Here is a 21,637-nt window from a genome sequence, read left to right on the forward strand (position 1 = left end):
GGAGTCAAAGCTGCAAATTCACAGTGAGTACAACTGTCTAGTGGGGAGTGAAAGCTGCAAATTCACAGTGAGTACAACTGTCTAGTGGGGAGTCAAAGCTGCAAATTCACAGTGAGTACAACTGTCTAGTGGGGAGTGAAAGCTGCAAATTCACAGTGAGTACAACTGTCTAGTGGGGAGTGAAAGCTGCAAATTCACAGTGAGTACAACTGTCTAGTGGGGAGTCAAAGCTGCAAATTCACAGTGGGTACAACTGTCTAGTGGGGAGTGAAAGCTGCAAATTCACAGTGAGTACAACTGTCTAGTGGGGAGTCAAAGCTGCAAATTCACAGTGAGTACAACTGTCTAGTGGGGAGTCAAAGCTGCAAATTCACAGTGAGTACAACTGTCTAGTGGGGAGTGAAAGCTGCAAATTCACAGTGAGTACAACTGTCTAGTGGGGAGTCAAAGCTGCAAATTCACAGTGAGTACAACTGTCTAGTGGGGAGTCAAAGCTGCAAATTCACAGTGAGTACAACTGTCTAGTGGGGAGTGAAAGCTGCAAATTCACAGTGAGTACAACTGTCTAGTGGGGAGTGAAAGCTGCAAATTCACAGTGAGTACAACTGTCTAGTGGGGAGTGAAAGCTGCAAATTCACAGTGAGTACAACTGTCTAGTGGGGAGTGAAAGCTGCAAATTCACAGTGAGTACAACTGTCTAGTGGGGAGTGAAAGCTGCAAATTCACAGTGAGTACAACTGTCTAGTGGGGAGTGAAAGCTGCAAATTCACAGTGAGTACAACTGTCTAGTGGGGAGTGAAAGCTGCAAATTCACTGTGAGTACAACTGTCTAGTGGGGAGTGAAAGCTGCAAATTCACAGTGAGTACAACTGTCTAGTGGGGAGTGAAAGCTGCAAATTCACTGTGAGTACAACTGTCTAGTGGGGAGTGAAAGCTGCAAATTCACAGTGAGTACAACTGTCTAGTGGGGAGTGAAAGCTGCAAATTCACAGTGAGTACAACTGTCTAGTGGGGAGTGAAAGCTGCAAATTCACAGTGAGTACAACTGTCTAGTGGGGAGTGAAAGCTGCAAATTCACAGTGAGTACAACTGTCTAGTGGGGAGTGAAAGCTGCAAATTCACAGTGAGTACGACTGTCTAGTGAGGAGTGAAAGCTGCAAATTCACTGTGAGTACAACTGTCTAGTGGGGAGTGAAAGCTGCAAATTCACAGTGAGTACAACTGTCTAGTGGGGAGTGAAAGCTGCAAATTCACTGTGAGTACAACTGTCTAGTGGGGAGTGAAAGCTGCAAATTCACAGTGAGTACAACTGTCTAGTGGGGAGTCAAAGCTGCAAATTCACAGTGAGTACAACTGTCTAGTGGGGAGTGAAAGCTGCAAATTCACAGTGAGTACAACTGTCTAGTGGGGAGTGAAAGCTGCAAATTCACAGTGAGTACAACTTGAGCTGCTCCTCCATGTCTCCTTCTGTCACCTCCAGCACTTCCTGGTTCTCCCTCAGCAGCAGCAAGATGGCCGCCAGCTGCTCCTGTTGCACTCTGGGTAGACATGAAGGATGCTGGACTTGATTCATACTTCATACTTGATTCATACTTTATACTTGATTATTGATTCATAGTGCATTCATACTTCATACTTGATTCATACTTCATATTTGATTCATACTTCATACTTGATTCATACTTCATATTTGATTCATACTTCATAATTGATTCATACTTCATACTTGATTCATACTTTATACTTGATTATTGATTCATAGTGCATACTTGATTCATACTTCATATTTGATTCATACTTCATACTTCATTCATACTTGATTCATAGATCATACTTGAGTCATAGTTCATACTTGATTCATAGTTCATACTTGATTTATAGTTCATTCTTGATTTATACTTGATTCATGGTTCTTACTCTATTTTTAGTTTATACTTGATTTATAGTTCATACTTGATTTATACTTGATTCATGGTTCTTACTCTATTTTTAGTTCATACTTGATTTATAGTTCATACTTGATTTCCACTTGATTCATGGTTCTTACTTGATTCGTAGGTCATACTTGATTCATGGTTCAACTGATTTATAATACATACTTTATTCAAAGTTCACACTTTATTCATAGTTCGTACTTGATTCATAGTTCATACTTTATTTTAAGTTCATACTTTATTTTTAGTTCATACTTGATTTCTACTTGATTTATAGTTCATACTTGATTCATTATTCATACTTGATTCTTAGTTCATACTTAATAGTTAATATTTGATTTCTACTTAATTCATAGTTCATACTTGATTCATTATTCATACTTGATTCTTAGTTCATACTTAATTAATAGTTAATATTTGATTCTTAGTTCATACTTCATTCTTACTTCATACTTGAGTTATAATTCATACTTTATTCATAGATACTACTTGATTCATTATTCATACTTGATTCTTCGTTCATACTTGATTCTTCGTTCATACTTAATTCATAGTTCATATTTGATTCTTAGTTCATACTTGATTCTTTATTCATACTTGATGCATAGTTCATACTTGATTCTTACTTCATATTGAGTCAGAATTCATTCTTGATTCATATATCATACTTGATTCTTTGTTCATACTTCATTCATAGTTCATACTGGATTCTTAGTTCATACTTGATTTAAAGTTCATACTTGAGACAGTTAATACTTGATTCATAGATCATACTTGATTCATACGTCACACTTGATTCATAGTTCATACTTGATTCATAATTCATACTTTATTGACTGTTCATACTTGATTCATAGTTCATACTTGATTCATAGTACACACTTGATCCATACTTCATACTTGATTCATGGTTCATACTTGATTCATACTTCATATTTGATTCATAGTTCATACTTAATTCATAGTTCATAATTAATTTCTACTTGAGTCATAGTTCATACTTGATTCACTGTTCATACTTTATAGTTTATACTTGATTTATAGTTTATAATTGATTCATTATTCATACTTGATTCTAAGTTCATAACTGATTCTTAGTTCATACTTGATTCATTATTCATACTTGATTGACTGTTCATACGTGATTCATTATTGTAGCTGTGTACAGTGTCACCTATGAACATTAGTGCCACCTAGCTGTGTACAGTGTCACCTATGAACATTAGTGCCACCTAGCTGTGTACAGTGTCACCTATGAACATTAGTGCCACCTAGCTGTGTACAGTGTCACCTATGAACATTAGTGCCACCTAGCTGTGTACAGTGTCACCTATGAACATTAGTGCCATCTAGCTGTGTACAGTGTCACCTATGAACATTAGTGCCACCTAGCTGTGTACAGTGTCACCTATGAACATTAGTGCCACCTAGCTGTGTACAGTGTCACCTATGAACATTAGTGCCACCTAGCTGTGTACAGTGTCACCTATGAACATTAGTGCCACCTAGCTGTGTACAGTGTCACCTATGAACATTAGTGCCACCTAGCTGTGTACAGTGTCACCTATGAACATTAGTGCCACCTAGCTGTGTACAGTGTCACCTATGAACATTAGTGCCACCTAGCTGTGTACAGTGTCACCTATGAACATTAGTGCCACCTAGCTGTGTACAGTGTCACCTATGAACATTAGTGCCACCTAGCTGTGTACAGTGTCACCTATGAACATTAGTGCCACCTGTGTACAGTGTCACCTATGAACATTAGTGCCACCTAGCTGTGTACAGTGTCACCTATGAACATTAGTGCCACCTAGCTGTGTACAGTGTCACCTATGAACATTAGTGCCATCTAGCTGTGTACAGTGTCACCTATGAACATTAGTGCCACCTAGCTGTGTACAGTGTCACCTATGAACATTAGTGCCACCTAGCTGTGTACAGTGTCACCTATGAACATTAGTGCCACCTAGCTGTGTACAGTGTCACCTATGAACATTAGTGCCACCTAGCTGTGTACAGTGTCACCTATGAACATTAGTGCCACCTAGCTGTGTACAGTGTCACCTATGAACATTAGTGCCACCTAGCTGTGTACAGTGTCACCTATGAACATTAGTGCCACCTAGCTGTGTACAGTGTCACCTATGAACATTAGTGCCACCTAGCTGTGTACAGTGTCACCTATGAACATTAGTGCCACCTAGCTGTGTACAGTGTCACCTATGAACATTAGTGCCACCTAGCTGTGTACAGTGTCACCTATGAACATTAGTGCCACCTAGCTGTGTACAGTGTCACCTATGAACATTAGTGCCACCTAGCTGTGTACAGTGTCACCTATGAACATTAGTGCCACCTAGCTGTGTACAGTGTCACCTATGAACATTAGTGCCACCTAGCTGTGTACAGTGTCACCTATGAACATTAGTGCCACCTAGCTGTGTACAGTGTCACCTATGAACATTAGTGCCACCTAGCTGTGTACAGTGTCACCTATGAACATTAGTGCCACCTAGCTGTGTACAGTGTCACCTATGAACATTAGTGCCACCTAGCTGTGTACAGTGTCACCTATGAACATTAGTGCCACCTAGCTGTGTACAGTGTCACCTATGAACATTAGTGCCACCTAGCTGTGTACAGTGTCACCTATGAACATTAGTGCCACCTAGCTGTGTACAGTGTCACCTATGAACATTAGTGCCACCTAGCTGTGTACAGTGTCACCTATGAACATTAGTGCCACCTAGCTGTGTACAGTGTCACCTATGAACATTAGTGCCACCTAGCTGTGTACAGTGTCACCTATGAACATTAGTGCCACCTAGCTGTGTACAGTGTCACCTATGAACATTAGTGCCACCTAGCTGTGTACAGTGTCACCTATGAACATTAGTGCCACCTAGCTGTGTACAGTGTCACCTATGAACATTAGTGCCACCTAGCTGTGTACAGTGTCACCTATGAACATTAGTGCCACCTAGCTGTGTACAGTGTCACCTGTGAACATTAGTGCCACCTAGCTGTGTACAGTGTCACCTATGAACATTAGTCTGACCTCTGCTCCTCCTCCATCTCTTCCTTGCTCATCAGAGTCTCCAACTTGTTTAGTTTCTTTCCAGGAGAGAAGCAAACTTTTTCTTGGGAGGACACCGCTTCTGAAAAAACAATAAAGCAAAAATCGTTAGGACGTTTTATTTTGAAAATCAATCGTTTTATTGTGACCTCTCACTACATGTTAGTTTTATTGTGACAATCTTTTATGATTAACTTTTGTAGTACTTCAAAACTAAATACTTTTGTAGTACTCACTTCCAAACAAAACACTTTAGTACTTACTTCCAAACAAAACACTTTTGTAGTACTTACTTCCAAACAAAACACTTTTGTAGTACTTACTTCAAAACAAAACACTTTTTTAGTACTTCAAAACTAACCACTTTTGTAGTACTTCAAAACCACTTTTGTAGTACTCACTTCAAAACAAAACACTTTTTTAGTACTTACTTCAAAACAAACGACTTTTGTAGTACTTACTTCAAAACTAACCACTTTTGTAGCACTTCAAAACAAATGACTTTTGTAGTACTTACTTCAAAACAGACTACTTTCATAGTACTTACTTCAAAACTAACTACTTTTGTAGTACTTACTTCAAAACAGACTACTTTCATAGTACTTACTTCAAAACCAACTACTTTTGTAGTACTTACTTCAAAACTAACTACTTTTGTAGTACTTACTTCAAAACTAACCACTTTTGTAGTACTTACTTCAAAACTAACTACTTTTGTAGTACTTACTTCAAAACAGACTACTTTCATAGTACTTACTTCAAAACTAACTACTTTTGTAGTACTTACTTCAAAACTAACCACTTTTGTAGTACTTACTTCAAAACTAACCACTTTTGTAGTACTCACTACAAAACTAACTACAACCCCCAGAAGCAGTGAAGTTGTCAGGTTGTGTAAAAGGTAAATAAAAAGAGAATACAACAAATCCTTTTCAACTTATATTCAATTGAATAGACTGCAAAGACAAGATATTTCATGTTCACACTGAGAAACTTTGGTATTTTTTGCAAATAATCATGAACTTGGAATGTAATGGCAGCAACACATTGCAAAAAAGGCATGTTTACCAGTGTGTTACATGGCCTTTCCTTTTAACAACACTCAGTAAAGGTTTGGGAACTGAGGACACATTTTTGAAGTGGAATTATTTCCCATTCTTGCTTGATGTTCAACAGTCTCCCTTCTCATATTTTAGCTGCCACACATTTTCAATGTCTGGACTACAGGCAGGCCAGTCTAGTACCTGCACTCTTTTACTATGAAGCCACGCTGTTGTAACACCTGGCTTGGCATCGTCTTGCTGAAATAAGCAGGGGCGTCCACGATGGCAACATATGTTGCTCCAAAAGCTGTATGTACCTTTTAGCATTAATGGTGCCTTCACAGATGTGTAAGTTACCCATGTCTTGACCACTAATACACCCCCATACCATCACACATGCTGCCTTTTACACTTTCACCCTAGAACATGTCTTGACCACTAATACACCCCCATACCATCACACATGCTGCCTTCTACACTTTCACCCTAGAACATGTCTTGACCACTAATACACCCCCATACCATCACACATGCTGCCTTTTACACTTTCACCCTAGAACATGTCTTGACCACTAATACACCCCCATACCATCACACATGCTGCCTTCTACACTTTCACCCTAGAACATGTCTTGACCACTAATACACCCCCATACCATCACACATGCTGCCTTCTACACTTTCACCCTAGAACATGTCTTGACCACTAATACACCCCCATACCATCACACATGCTGCCTTCTACACTTTCACCCTAGAACATGTCTTGACCACTAATACACCCCCATACCATCACACATGCTGCCTTTTACACTTTCACCCTAGAACATGTCTTGACCACTAATACACCCCCATACCATCACACATGCTGCCTTCTACACTTTCACCCTAGAACATGTCTTGACCACTAATACACCCCCATACCATCACACATGCTGCCTTCTACACTTTCACCCTAGAACATGTCTTGACCACTAATACACCCCCATACCATCACACATGCTGCCTTTTACACTTTCACCCTAGAACATGTCTTGACCACTAATACACCTCCATACCATCACACATGCTGCCTTCTACACTTTCACCCTAGAACATGTCTTGACCACTAATACACCCCCATACCATCACACATGCTGCCTTTTACACTTTCACCCTAGAACATGTCTTGACCACTAATACACCCCCATACCATCACACATGCTGCCTTTTACACTTTCACCCTAGAACATGTCTTGACCACTAATACACCCCCATACCATCACACATGCTGCCTTCTACACTTTCACCCTAGAACATGTCTTGACCACTAATACACCCCCATACCATCACACATGCTGCCTTCTACACTTTCACCCTAGAACATGTCTTGACCACTAATACACCCCCATACCATCACACATGCTGCCTTCTACACTTTCACCCTAGAACATGTCTTGACCACTAATACACCCCCATACCATCACACATGCTGCCTTCTACACTTTCACCCTAGAACATGTCTTGACCACTAATACACCCCCATACCATCACACATGCTGCCTTTTACACTTTCACCCTAGAACATGTCTTGACCACTAATACACCCCCATACCATCACACATGCTGCCTTTTACACTTTCACCCTAGAACATGTCTTGACCACTAATACACCCCCATACCATCACACATGCTGCCTTCTACACTTTCACCCTAGAACATGTCTTGACCACTAATACACCCCCATACCATCACACATGCTGCCTTTTACACTTTCACCCTAGAACATGTCTTGACCACTAATACACCCCCATACCATCACACATGCTGCCTTCTACACTTTCACCCTAGAACATGTCTTGACCACTAATACACCCCCATACCATCACACATGCTGCCTTCTACACTTTCACCCTAGAACAGTCCCCATGCTTCTTTTCCTCTTTGGTCCACAGTTTCCAAAAACAATTTGAAATGTGGACTCGTCAGACCACAGAACACTTTTCCACTTTGCATCAGTCCATCTTAGATTAGCTCAGGCCCAGCAAAGTGTTTCTGGGTGTTGTTGGTAAATGGCTTTGGCTTTGCATAGTAGTTTTAACTTCCAGCGACCCATGTGGTGATATCCTTTACACACTGATGTCGCTTTTTGATGCAGTACCGCCTGAAGGATCCAAAGTGATTTCTCCAGATTGTCTGAACCTTTTGATATTACGGAGCGTAGATGGTGAAATCCCTCAATTCCTTGTTGAGAAATGTTGTTCTTCAACAATTAGCTCAGGCATTTGTTGACAAAGTGGTGACCCTCGCCCCGTCCTTGTTTGTGAATGACTGAGCATTTCATGGAAGCTGCTTTTATACCCAATCATGGCACCCACCTGTTCCCAATTAGCCTGTTCACCTGTGGGATGTTCCAAATAAGTCTTTGGTGAGCATTCCTCAACTTTATCACTCTTTTTTGCCACTTGTGCCAGCTTTTTTGAAACATGTGGCAGGCATCATATTCCAAATGAGCTAATATTTGCAAAAAATACCAAAGTTTGTCAGTGTGAACATGAAATATCTTGTCTTTGCAGTCTATTCAATTGAATATAAGTTGAAAAGGATTTGTTGTATTCTCTTTTTATTGACCATTTACACAACCTGACAACTTCACTGCTTTTGGGCTTTGTAGTACTTACTCAAAACAAACACACACACACACACACACACACACACACACACACACACGTTGAAGCACTCTTTAGTTAAGCATGTCTGAAACAGATGGTGGCTCCGCCTACAAACACGCTAAGCGGTTACACAATCACCATGGCAACCTGATCATGTTTGGTTGACACATTTTCCGTGGTCACATGACTTCCTGGTATGGAAACAGGAAGTTACAGGACTTAATACAGGGAAGAGTAAAAGTAGGATTTAGTCAGAGGCTTACCTTTAATCTCTGGTTCTGGATGGGGTTCTGCTCCAAGCTTGGTTGCTGGCTCAGCAACAGGTTCAAGGTTCTCTTCTGTGGATCTTGAGACCGGATCAGTTGTATTCACAGATTGTGAAACCGACTCAGCCTCAACCTCTAAGACCTCTTCAGGTTTGAATTCAGACTGGAAATCAGGTTCTAGTTCTGAAACTGGCTCTTCTTCTTTAACGACCTGTGGTACTGACACTTGTTCAGAACCTGGTAATGGAACAAAAACTGTTTCAAGCTCTGGTTCAGAGAAGGGTTTTGGATACGGATCCCTCTGTGCCACTGAAATCTGTTTCTGTGCAGGATCTGGTGCTAGTTCAGAAACTTGTTCTGGAATACAATTATTGTGTGCAACTGTTACCAGCTGAGGAACAATTTTTGAAACTGGTTTTGGTGCTACCAGTGGTTGTGGTACGGGTTCTAAAGCACTTGCTGGTTCTGGCTGAGGGGCCACTTCTAGAAGTGAAATGTTTGAGAAGACTGACTCCGAACTAGAAGCTGTTTCTTGAACACTAACTAATTTGCTGACTGACTGATTCGCTGGAAGGAGTTCTGAAACTTTAGGCCTTGTTGACGATGCCAAAAATGGGTCGAGCAGTGAAACTGGTTCTGAGATTGAATTCGGAAGTGTTTCTGGAGCAGACACTGATTCTGAATCAGAATCTTTGGATGTTCCCAGGACAGTACCTATAGAGGATTCTTTGACCGCTTTTGGAGTTCCTCCTGAAACGGATGTTGATGGTGCTTCTGGGACAGCCTAGCAAGATAAAATGTCAACATGTTAGCCTCGTCTTTTGATGTCCACAAGTCAACTGGACTTTGTCAGTTCTAATGCTGTTGGCGCAACGGAAGGAACCTAGACGGTCCTTCAGGGACTTCTAGCCTTTTGCATCCAGTCAGGATCCATTAGACCCAACGTTTTGCTTCAAGGACTGGTTGGACCACAAGATTCTTCTCGTGTCTCCATGGAAGCAAACTAATGCACTTGAAGCTGGTACATCCTCCAGTCAAGTAAAGAACGGTCTTGTTGGTGGACCTTGACTGCTGAAGGACAGTTGAACCCTGGGTGTGACCTTGTTACTTTCAGCTGACAACAACACATGAAGCCTCTTCCAGCTGTCAGATGGACCTTGTTAGGAACACTGAAGGGACCTTTTATTGGGAACACTGCAAGGACCTTTTATTGGGAACACTGAAAGGACCTTTTATTAGGAACACTGAAGGGACTTTTTGCTGGGAACACCGCAAGGACCTTTTTTATTAGGAACACTGCAAGGACCTTTTTTATTGGGAACACTGAAGGAACCTACCTATTTAATAATACCACCTTAACATTTGACAACCAAACAATTAAACAAGGCGACTCGGTAAAGAATCTGGGTATTATCTTCCGCCCAACTCTCGTTTGAGTCACACATTAAGAGTGTTACTAAAACAGACTTCTTTCATCTCCGTAATATCGCTAAAATGTGTTCCATTTTGTCCACTAGCGACGCTGAGATCATTATTCATGCCTTCGTTACGTCTCGTCTCCATTACTGTAACCTATTATGTTCATGTCTCCCTATGTCTAGCATTAAAAGATTACACTTGCTACAAAATGCGGCTGCTAGACTTTTGACAAGAACAAGAAAGTTTGATCATGTTGCGCCTATACTGTATATACCTTTATATACATATATACCTATACTGTATATACCTTTATATACATATATACCTATAGTGTCTCACCTGCAGTGTCTTCCTGTGCACTTAAGATGTGACTTTAAGGTTTTACTACTTAGGTATAAAATACTAAAGGGTCTATCTTGCTGATTGTATTGTACCATATGTCCCGGCAACAAATCTGCATTCAAAGAACTCCGGCTTATTAGTGATTCCCAGAGCCCAAAAAAAGTCAGCGGGCTATAGAGCATTTTCTATTGGGGCTCCAGTACTCTGGAATGTTCTAGCAGTAACAGTTAGAGATGCTACCTCAGTAGAAGCATTTGAGTCCCATCTTAAAACTCATTTGTATACTCTAGCCTTTAAATAGACCCCCCTTTTAGACCAGTTGATCTGCCGTCTCTTTTCTGCTCTGCCCACCTCTCCTTCGGGGAGAGGGGGGTCCCCACATCTGTGATCCCCTCCCAGGTTTCTCATTGTCATCCCATTGGATTGAGTTTTTCCTTGCCCTGATGTGGGATCTGAGCCCAGGATGTAGTTGTGGCTTGTGCAGCCCTTTGAGACACTGGTGATTTAGGGCTATATAAGTAAACATTGATTGATTGGTTTATTGAACTTTTAATTGGGAACACCGCAAGGACTTTTTATTAGGAACACTGAAGGGACTTTTTATTAGGAACACTGCAAGGACCTTTGATTAGGAGCATTAAAGGGACTTTTTATTAGGAACACTGCAAGGACCTATGATTAGGATTATTGCATGCTGAAACTCCAGCAAACAGCTAAAAGGTGACTTTGCTGTTAGTTTAATGTTTGATTTAGCTTTTTGAAAGGTCACAAGGGTGGAGGAGGACTGCGATCAAACGCTGACATGTTGGAACTAAGAGTTGCGGCTAATAAAATCTTGTCAGGGTGATGAGGACATGTTCGTTATCAAAGTATTTATCAATGATGATGAGTTATTGGTCTGTGCTAACAATTATGAAAGTGATGATTAAAGTATAACATGTTGTTAATCTATGATGACATGGTATATAATAAATGATACAAACAAAATGAATGTCTAATTGTGGCAAAGATGAAAATGAAAATATTTTCCAGCACTTTTCAAGTAGGTTGTCACTAAAAATAGAATCATCAGTAATTTTGCACAAGGAATTGCTATTATTGGGGTGACTAATATTCCAATATTGTAGCCATTATAATTAGGTCAGAAAAAAGTCAACAACCTGAGGCTGAAGTTGGAGCTCCTTGGAAAGCGGGGTCTTGGACTTCCTGTGCAGGACGACGGCCAAAAGGAAGGCGACAATGGCGGTGAAAAAGAAGACGAGGCTGAACTGCAGCTCCATGATGAAGAGGATGAGGAGGATGAAGAGCACACGGCTGTCTTCTAATCCTGCACACGTGCAAACACCACCCACACACATCCTGTGCACTTTCAAAATAAAGGCTGTTGAGATGTGAATCCTACAAAAGCCTTTATTGAGCAACACAAGTGAAAAGGCACCACTGGTCGTTGGTGATTCAAATTAACTCTCACCTTCCTCAATCCTCAAATCCAATGGACATTTTGTGCAAATACTTTACAAACAAGTTCAAGAAGATTTCCTCAGCAGTTTTTGTTTCAGCGAGACGAGCTCCTTTCCTTGCTGACACAGTCGTCCTGACCGTGCACGTCTCCGTTGGCCGCCGTGTTGCACGTGCGTCTCTTCTTCCTGCGGTGGGACACGCCGTCGCCCTCGGAGCAGGAGCCCACCTGCCAGGAACACGGGTGAGGACCGGCGCACATGTCCGGCGCACCACAACTTACGTCCGAGTCGGAGTCCGAGGAGCTGGACGAGGACGAGGACGAGTCGCTGGAAGTGTCTGATGCGATGCCAGTGGACTCCTGCAGGTCCACTCGGTCCGCCAGCGCTGCCAGGTCAGGTCGCTCCTGCTTCAGAACCCTCCAGCACACAAAGTGTTCAAGTATTAGCTACTCCAGTAGTTTTTCAACTATGTTAGTGACAGGCGTGGGATTTCAACTTCATGAAAAAGACTGAGAATAAGCCAGAGTGGGGGCATGTTTTAGTGTTTAAAGAATTGAAAAATGATCAACAGTTGACATAAATACATAGCTCATTCATCCAAATGAATCACTATTTCTGTTTCAGTCAGTTATTTAGTCACTACAGTCATGTGTTCACATCCACAGGAACCACATGGGTTAGTCTACTCTATACAGTTTCTGGGGACGGCGTTGTGCGGTTGGGAGAGTGGCCGTGCCAGCAACCTGAGGGTTCCTGGTTCGATCCCCACCTTCTACCAACCTAGTCACGTCCGTTGTGTCCTTGAGCAAGACACTTCACCCTTGCTCCTGACGGGTCGTGGTTAGGGCCTTGCATGGCAGCTCCCGCCCTCAATGTGTGAATGTGGAAATAGTGTCAAAGCGCTTTGAGTACCTTGAAGGTAGAAAAGTGCTATACAAGTATAACCCATTTATCGTTTTCAGTCACTATGTTATTTAGTCACTACTGTAATTGTGTTCACATCCACAGGAACCACATGGGTTAGCCTACTCTATACAGTATTTACAACCTTACTAGTGTTCACTTCACAGCCACAGACGGTTCCTCTAGTTATTGACATTATTTACACATTACTATGTCTGTTTCAGTCACTGTTATTTAGTCACTACTGTAATTGTGTTCACATCCACAGGAACCACATGGGTTAGTCTACTCTATACAGTATTTACAACCTTACTAGTATTCACTTCACAGCCACAGACGGTTCATCTACTTATTGACATTATTTACACATTACTATGTCTGTTTCAGTCACTATGTTATTTAGTCACTACTGTAATTGTGTTCACATCCACAGGAACCACATGGGTTAGCCTACTCTATACAGTATTTTGTTCACTTCACAGCCACAGACGGTTCATCTAGTTATTGACATTATTTACACATTACTATGTATGTTTCAGTCACTAAGTTATTTAGTCACTACACTAATGTGTTCACATCCACAGGAACCACATGGGTTAGCCTACTGTATACAGTATTTACAACCCTACTAGTATTCACTTCACAGCCACAGATGTTGCATCTAGTTATTGACATTATTTACACATTACTATGTTATTTAGTCACTACAGTAATTGTGTTCACATCCACAGGAACCACATGGGTTAGCCTACTCTATACAGTATTTACAACCTTACTAGTGTTCACTTCACAGCCACAGACGGTTCATCTACTTATTGACATTATTTACACATTACTATGTTATTTAGTCACTACAGTAATTGTGTTCACATCCACAGGAACCACATGGGTTAGCCTACTCTATACAGTATTTACAACCTTACTAGTGTTCACTTCACAGCCACAGACGGTTCATCTACTTATTGACATTATTTACACATTTCTTGGTCTTTTTCAGTCACTATGTTATTTTATCAAAAAGACGGACCAAGATATTAACACACATTGTAGGTAAAAAAAAAAAAAAAAAAGCAGAAAATGCTAGTAAAAATAGGATATTATAAGTAATATGATCATAAAACGGAGACGGATTAATGTGACTTTGAAAAAGTCACAATAATATTACTAATAATATTAATGCTTTTATATTGAATACCGCTCATTTCCTGGAGAATCAGCTAAGATGCTAATCGCTAGCTAGTGCGCTCATAGCTCATAAACAACACAAAAGTCTTTTCTCATGAAAACATCATAACCAAATTTCAACTTGTATAAAAATGTTTTGTTTTTGAGCAACTAACATGTTAATTTGCACACTGTACATGTTTTATCACAGTTATAAATGTGAACATCTGCAACAGGAAGTGATGTTCACAGTTGTGAATCTTGAACCTACAAGCTGTGCTCCCTTCTATGGGGGTTTTTATGGTGCGTTCAAGGTAGTAGGACACCACAACACCAGCCAGAAATAATCCATAATATGACATTTTGTGGAGTTCAATTGTTACCTGTACCACTTCCTGGACAGTTTGGGCCGACCTCGTACAGTTTTGTGCCAAACGATGGGGAAGTTAGTGGTGCTGGCGAAGTTCTGCGTGATAGCGATGGTGGTGTCCAAGTTGAGCACCACATGCCACCATCCTCCTGCAACAACAACACACATTCACTCTTAACACCATCCTTTTCTCATCCTTTGCTTCTTTGGTCAGAAGGGAACAAATCTGAGTCTGAACAGCCATGAAACATCTTCACTGGTAAGTTGATGATAACTTGACCATGAAACATCTTCACTGGTAAGTTGATGATAACTTGACCATGAAACATCTTCACTGGTAAGTTGATGATAACTTGACCATGAAACATCTTCACTGGTAAGTTGATGATAACTTGACTATGAAACATCTTCACTGGTAAGTTGATGATAACTTGACTATGAAACATCTTCACTGGTAAGTTGATGATAACTTGACTATGAAACATCTTCACTGGTAAATTGATGATAACTTGACCATGAAACATCTTCACTGGTAAGTTGATGATAACTTGACAATGAAACATCTTCACTGGTAAGTTGATGATAACTTGACCATGAAACATCTTCACTGGTAAGTTGATGATAACTTGACCATGAAACATCTTCACTGGTAAGTTGATGATAACTTGACCATGAAACATCTTCACTGGTAAGTTGATGATAACTTGACTATGAAACATCTTCACTGGTAAGTTGATGATAACTTGACTATGAAACATCTTCACTGGTAAGTTGATGATAACTTGACTATGAAACATCTTCACTGGTAAATTGATGATAACTTGACCATGAAACATCTTCACTGGTAAAGTGATGATAACTTGACTATGAAACATCTTCACTGGTAAGTTGATGATAACTTGACCATGAAACATCTTCACTGGTAAGTTGATGATAACTTGACCATGAAACATCTTCACTGGTAAGTTGATGATAACTTGACTATGAAACATCTTCACTGGTAAGTTGATGATAACTTGACCATGAAACATATTCACTGGTAAGTTGATGATAACTTGACCATGAAACATCTTCACTGGTAAGTTGATGATAACTTGACTATGAAACATCTTCACTGGTAAATTGATAACTTGACTATGAAACATCTTCACTGGTAAGTTGATGATAACTTGACTATGAAACATCTTCACTGGTAAGTTGATGATAACTTGACCATGAAACATCTTCACTGGTAAGTTGATGATAACTTGACCATGGTAAGTTACCAGTGAAGATGCTTCATGGTCAAGTCATCATCAACTTACCAGTGAAGATGTTTCATGGTCAAGTTATCAACTTACGAGTGAAGATGTTCACTGGTAAGTTGATGATAACTAGACCATGAAACATCTTCACTGGTCTAGTGAAGATGACGTTCTAGAAACATAAGCGGCAGCTCAGCTCGCTCGCAGTCCTTGAGGTGAAGGCTAATTAGCTTTTAGCGTAAGGTTAGCTCACTGTGCGGTGTGTGTGAGTGTGTGTGTGTGTGTGTGTGTGTGTGTGTGTGTGTGTGTGCCCCACATGAAACGAACAGCAAAGCCCGGTCTTTTAGTGGTTAACTGTAGGTCATTAATGCTAGTCTTTCTCTCCTTTTTCTGTGTTGATTGAGCTGTGTTGAAGCAGCAAAAAAGGACATTATGTTAAATGAAGAGTTTCTGTCTCTGATAGTTGATATAATAATGTAAGTACATCATTAAGCCTACATGAACTACATGGTGTTCAGGGATGAATAGTCTCTCCTATTGCTATTATACTATTTTTTCAGCTATAGTTACATGAATCATTAGTAATGTAGCAGCCTAGTTTTGAATGGCAGGGTCCCTGCTATCACATGTTGATACAAATATAAACGCTAACTTACAGTAAGTCATTATTTTGACTTAGTAAATTAGCAAGTCAAAATATTGACTAAGTCATACTGACATACTTAGTATCTCAGGTAACTAGGACTGTTTTGTGTTTTAATTTTACTTTACGGAAAAAATATCAAGATATATATCATATATCAGCAAATGGATGTTATTTTGAAATGCTGAATATTTATATTTATTTTAACATATTATACTGTATCTTAGTAGTTTATGTTCAATGTGAATACTGTATCTTAGTAGTTTATGTTCAATGTGAATACTGTATCTTAGTAGCTTACGTTCAATGTGAATACTGTATCTTAGTAGTTTATGTTCAATGTGAATACTGTATCTTAGTAGCTTACGTTCAATGTGAATACTGTATCTTAGTAGTTTATGTTCAATGTGAATACTGTATCTTAGTAGCTTACGTTCAATGTGAATACTGTATCTTAGTAGTTTATGTTCAATGTGAATACTGTATCTTAGTAGTTTATGTTCAATGTGAATACTGAATCTTAGTAGTTTATGTTCAATGTGAATACTGTATCTTAGTAGCTTACGTTCAATGTGAATACTGTATCTTAGTAGTTTATGTTCAATGTGAATACTGTATCTTAGTTGTTTATGTTCAATGTGAATACTGTATCTTAGTAGTTTATGTTCAATGTGAATACTGTATCTTAGTTGTTTATGTTTAATGTGAATACTGTATCTTAGTAGTTTATGTTCAATGTGAATACCGTATCTTAGTTGTTTATGTTCAATGTGAATACTGTATCTTAGTAGTTTACGTTCAATGTGAATACTGTATCTTAGTAGTTTATGTTCAATGTGAATACTGTATCTTAGTTGTTTATGTTCAATGTGAATACTGTATCTTAGTAGCTTATGTTCAATGTGAATACTGTATCTTAGTAGTTTATGTTCAATGTGAATAATGTATCTTAGTAGTTTATGTTTAATGTGAATACTGTATCTTAGTAGCTTATGTTCAATGTGAATACTGTATCTTAGTAGTTTATGTTCAATGTGAATACTGTATCTTAGTAGTTTATGTTCAATGTGAATAATGTATCTTAGTAGTTTATGTTTAATGTGAATACTGTATCTTAGTAGTTTATGTTCAATGTGAATACTGTATCTTAGTAGTTTATGTTCAATGTGAATACTGTATCTTAGTAGTTTATGTTTAATGTGAATACTGTATCTTAGTAGTTGAATGTGAATACTGTATCTTAGTAAGTTATGATTGTGAATACTGTATCCTAGTAAGTTATGATTGTGAATACTGTATCTTAGTAGTTTATGTTTAATGTGAATACTGTATCTTAGTAGTTTATGATTAATGTGAATATTGTATCTGAGTTATTTATGTTTAATGTGAATACTGCATCTTAGTAGTTTATGTTTAATGTGAATACTGTATCTTAATTGTTTATAATTCATGTGAATACTGTATCTGAGTTGTTTATTAGTAGTTTATGTTTAATGTGAATACTGTATCTGAGTTGTTTATGATTAATGTGAATACTGTATCTGAGTTGTTTATGTTTAATGTGAATACTGTATCTGAGTTGTTTATGATTAATGTGAATACTGTATCTGAGTTGTTTATGTTCAATGTGAATACTGTATCTGAGTTGTTTACAATTAATGTGATTATTGAAGTTTAGATTGGGGAATATTTCCCAATGGGGAAAAACGTTAATGTCTTTTGTTTACATGTTAGCATTTAAGCTAGCTAACGAGCTATTGCTAGTTGGTCTCCATAATGTTAGCAATGTGTGGTTATCACTCTCACTTTTTCAATCTATTTCATTTAACACGGAGTTTTACAGCAGGTATGGTTATCAGCGTTTATTGGTAGTAAAACCCGATGACTTGCTCGCCACTGACCAGGCACAAAGACGGTCTCTCCAGGTCTCTGCAGGATCTCCAGCGGCGTGAACTGCGGAGGCCAGCCGGGCTGCTGCGTGCGTGGGTAGACCACGTTGAACCAGGTGATGGCCTCGTCCTGCTGGTTGCCTCCATCTTCTCGGCTCACCTTGATGAGATCTCGGGGCGTGTTGGTGGGGAACAGACACCACCTCTTATGACCCTGGACCAGAGCGTTCCAGGCGCTGGTTCCCAGCGGGTCAATATGGATGCCGGTGCCGGAGCGAGCCGGGCCCATCACAAACCACCTGAGGAGGAGAACCAGTTGCTTTGACCTGATGGAGGACATCTTCCATGTGGTAGACTCGCCTGTACGGGGGCCGGCGCTTCTCTCCTGCAAACTGGAAGAGGTCGTCGGTGAAGAAGTCGGGCACCTGGTAGTCCTGCAGCAGCTTCCTGCGCTTGGCGTGTTCGCCGTAGCTGCTGTCGAAGATGTAGAGCGGGCTGTCGTCCCGGGTGCTCTCCAGGTACTCCACATAGTACTTCATCTTCATCTTCACCGAGTAGCCGTCGTTGTCCTCGCCACATTTGAACTTCTGGTTGCGATACTTGCGCTTCAGCCGCTCCACAGTCCACTTCTCCCGTGCGGGCCAGGACTCCTGACAGTGGAGCAGAACCACGGGCCGGTAAGGCTTCTCAAAGCGCTGGATGAAGTCTTGTGGGCTCACACGTAACACGTCCACTCGCTCAACGTTGTCCTGTGTCACAGAAAATATTTATCTTGGATGACTTCTGATCAAATACACCTTCTACATATTATATACTGCTGGGGTTGTATTCTGCTTCTCATATTACATACTGTCTTACAGCTGGGGTTGTAGCCTGCATCATATATGATATACTGTCTTACAGCTGGGGTTGTATCCTGCATCATATATTATATCCTGTCTTACAGCTGGTGTTGAATCCTGCATAGGTGTTGCAATGCATAGGTGTAAACATGTGTTGCAATGCATAGGTGTAAACATGTGTTGCAATGCATAGGTGTAAACAACATGTGTTGCAATGCATAGGTGTAAACAACATGTGTTGCAATGCATAGGTGTAAACAACATGTGTTGCAATGCCCAGGTGTAAACAACATGTGTTGCAATGCCCAGGTGTAAACAACATGTGTTGCAATGCATAGGTGTAAACAACATGTGTTGCAATGCCCAGGTGTAAACAACATGTGTTGCAATGCATAGGTGTAAACAACATGTGTTGCAATGCATAGGTGTAAACAACATGTGTTGCAATACATAGGTGTAAACAACATGTGTTGCAATGCATAGGTGTAAACAACATGTGTTGCAATGCATAGGTGTAAACAACATGTGTTGCAATGCCCAGGTGTAAACAACATGTGTTGCAATGCCCAGGTGTAAACAACATGTGTTGCAATGCATAGGTGTAAACAACATGTGTTGCAATACATAGGTGTAAACAACATGTGTTGCAATGCATAGGTGTAAACAACATGTGTTGCAATGCCCAGGTGTAAACAACATGTGTTGCAATGCCCAGGTGTAAACAACATGTGTTGCAATGCCCAGGTGTAAACAACATGTGTTGCAATGCCCAGGTGTAAACATGTGTTGCAATGCCCAGGTGTAAACAACATGTGTTGCAATGCATAGGTGTAAACAACATGTGTTGCAATGCCCAGGTGTAAACAACATGTGTTGCAATGCCCAGGTGTAAACAACATGTGTTGCAATGCATAGGTGTAAACATGTGTTGCAATGCCCAGGTGTAAACAACATGTGTTGCAATGCCCAGGTGTAAACAACATGTGTTGCAATGCATAGGTGTAAACAACATGTGTTGCAATGCCCAGGTGTAAACAACATGTGTTGCAATGCCCAGGTGTAAACAACATGTGTTGCAATGCATAGGTGTAAACAACATGTGTTGCAATGCCCAGGTGTAAACAACATGTGTTGCAATGCATAGGTGTAAACAACATGTGTTGCAATGCATAGGTGTAAACAACAAACATGTGTGACGTCAATAAGCGAGTTTCCAATTGTCCATGCTGACAATGCCTCCCAGCTTCAGATATGTGCTACATTGTGTCCATACATTGTGTCCATACATTGTGTCCATACATTGTGTCCATACATTGTGTTCATAGATTGTGTCCATAGATTGTGTCCATAGATTGTGTCCATAGATTGTGTTCATAGATTGTGTTCATAGATTGTGTTCATAGATTGTGTCCATAGATTGTGTTCATAGATTGTGTTCATAGATTGTGTTCATAGATTGTGTTCATAGATTGTGTTCATACATTGTGTTCATACATTGTGTCCATACATTGTGTTCATAGATTGTGTCCATAGATTGTGTTCATAGATTGTGTTCATACATTGTGTTCATAGATTGTGTCCAAGCATGAAACCAAGGCGGTTTTAGATCATCTTATGATTGACGATGAGCGCGTGACGTCATATGTGTTCCTTCGTTAGAAGAATCTAGACGTTTCAGTTACGGTTAGGGCTGTTCCATTGTCGGGAGTGCAAATAGAACAACTTCCAGCCGACATCGAGTAGTGTGTAAATGATTCACAAGTCTGTCATGTCTTGTGTCGACGTGATGGGCAAGCCGCGGCTAGCTAGTGTTAGCCTAGCCTAGCTAACATGAGCTAGGCTAGGCTAACATGCTACACGAGTAGTTACCTTCACGGAGCTGTGCGACGTGTCGAAGGTTTCATGGTAATTGCGCTTTATCCAGTCTAAAGAGTCCTTTAACTCGGGTCTGGCGCTCCGTTTGGCCTCTTTAATCCTCTTCTTGCTCTTGTGGTTCATTCCTTCTTCTGCGCCTCAACAAATAGCTAACTTAATAGGCGCTAACGTGCTGCTCGTCATCAGTACTAATGAGCGGCGAATGAATCAGCTGGTCCAACAGGGCCCCATGGTCATTGTTATAAATGTAATGTAATGTTATAAATGTATTGTAATGTTATAAATGTAATGCAATGTTATAAATGTAATGTTATAAGATGTAAGAGCAGCAAGCAGTAGGTCACGCCAATGCTATTGCAACTGCTTGTCAAGCACCTGCCACGCCCCTAAAGCGGTTGTTGAAAGCTGATTGGTCTGACAACTTGCGTCCATTGGCTACAATGAATAATGGACCTTCCCGCCAGCCACATACGATGATTTGATTGGCTGACACGTTTTGCTTCTGCCGAACGT

The 21,637-nt window shown here is 40.2% G+C and overlaps 2 protein-coding genes across 2 annotated transcripts in view; both read right to left on the reverse strand.

The window, feature by feature from the left end:
* Positions 1-12,235, reverse strand: part of LOC133659677 (E3 ubiquitin-protein ligase RNF12-B-like) — a 12,236-nt gene extending 1 nt beyond the window's left edge. Inside the window, exons 1-4 of the mRNA XM_062062258.1 lie at positions 11,895-12,235; positions 8,971-9,757; positions 4,996-5,095; positions 1-1,538 (exon numbers count right to left, since the gene is read on the reverse strand). The exon at positions 1-1,538 is cut by the window's left edge and continues 1 nt beyond it. Of these exons, the coding sequence (XP_061918242.1) occupies positions 1,427-1,538; positions 4,996-5,095; positions 8,971-9,757; positions 11,895-12,092 (1,197 nt within the window). The 5' untranslated portion in view covers positions 12,093-12,235 and the 3' untranslated portion in view covers positions 1-1,426. The remainder of the gene's footprint in view (positions 1,539-4,995; positions 5,096-8,970; positions 9,758-11,894) is intronic.
* On the reverse strand, positions 12,131-21,503 carry LOC133659675 (bifunctional arginine demethylase and lysyl-hydroxylase JMJD6). Its single transcript, XM_062062257.1, has 6 exons — positions 21,119-21,503; positions 18,768-19,156; positions 18,420-18,706; positions 14,645-14,780; positions 12,476-12,611; positions 12,131-12,421 (listed from the first exon to the last, which is right to left on the reverse strand). Exons 1-6 carry the CDS (start codon positions 21,245-21,247, stop codon positions 12,290-12,292), a joined length of 1,209 nt encoding a protein of 402 aa, XP_061918241.1. The 5' UTR covers positions 21,248-21,503; the 3' UTR covers positions 12,131-12,289.
* Positions 21,504-21,637: the final 134 nt, after the last annotated feature.

This window comes from Entelurus aequoreus, linkage group LG11 (assembly GCF_033978785.1).
Source record: "Entelurus aequoreus isolate RoL-2023_Sb linkage group LG11, RoL_Eaeq_v1.1, whole genome shotgun sequence".
Lineage (NCBI taxonomy): Eukaryota > Metazoa > Chordata > Actinopteri > Syngnathiformes > Syngnathidae > Entelurus > Entelurus aequoreus.

Coding starts and splice junctions, on each gene's coding strand:
- LOC133659675 (XM_062062257.1), bottom strand. CDS start 21,247: ATGAACCACAAGAGCAAGAAGAGGATTAAAGAGGCCAAACGGAGCGCC. Junction 19,157..21,118: donor CGTCGCACAGCTCCGTGAAG/GTAACTACTCGT, acceptor TCTGTGACACAG/GACAACGTTGAGCGAGTGGA. Junction 12,422..12,475: donor CCTCGGACTCCGACTCGGAC/GTAAGTTGTGGT, acceptor TGTTCCTGGCAG/GTGGGCTCCTGCTCCGAGGG.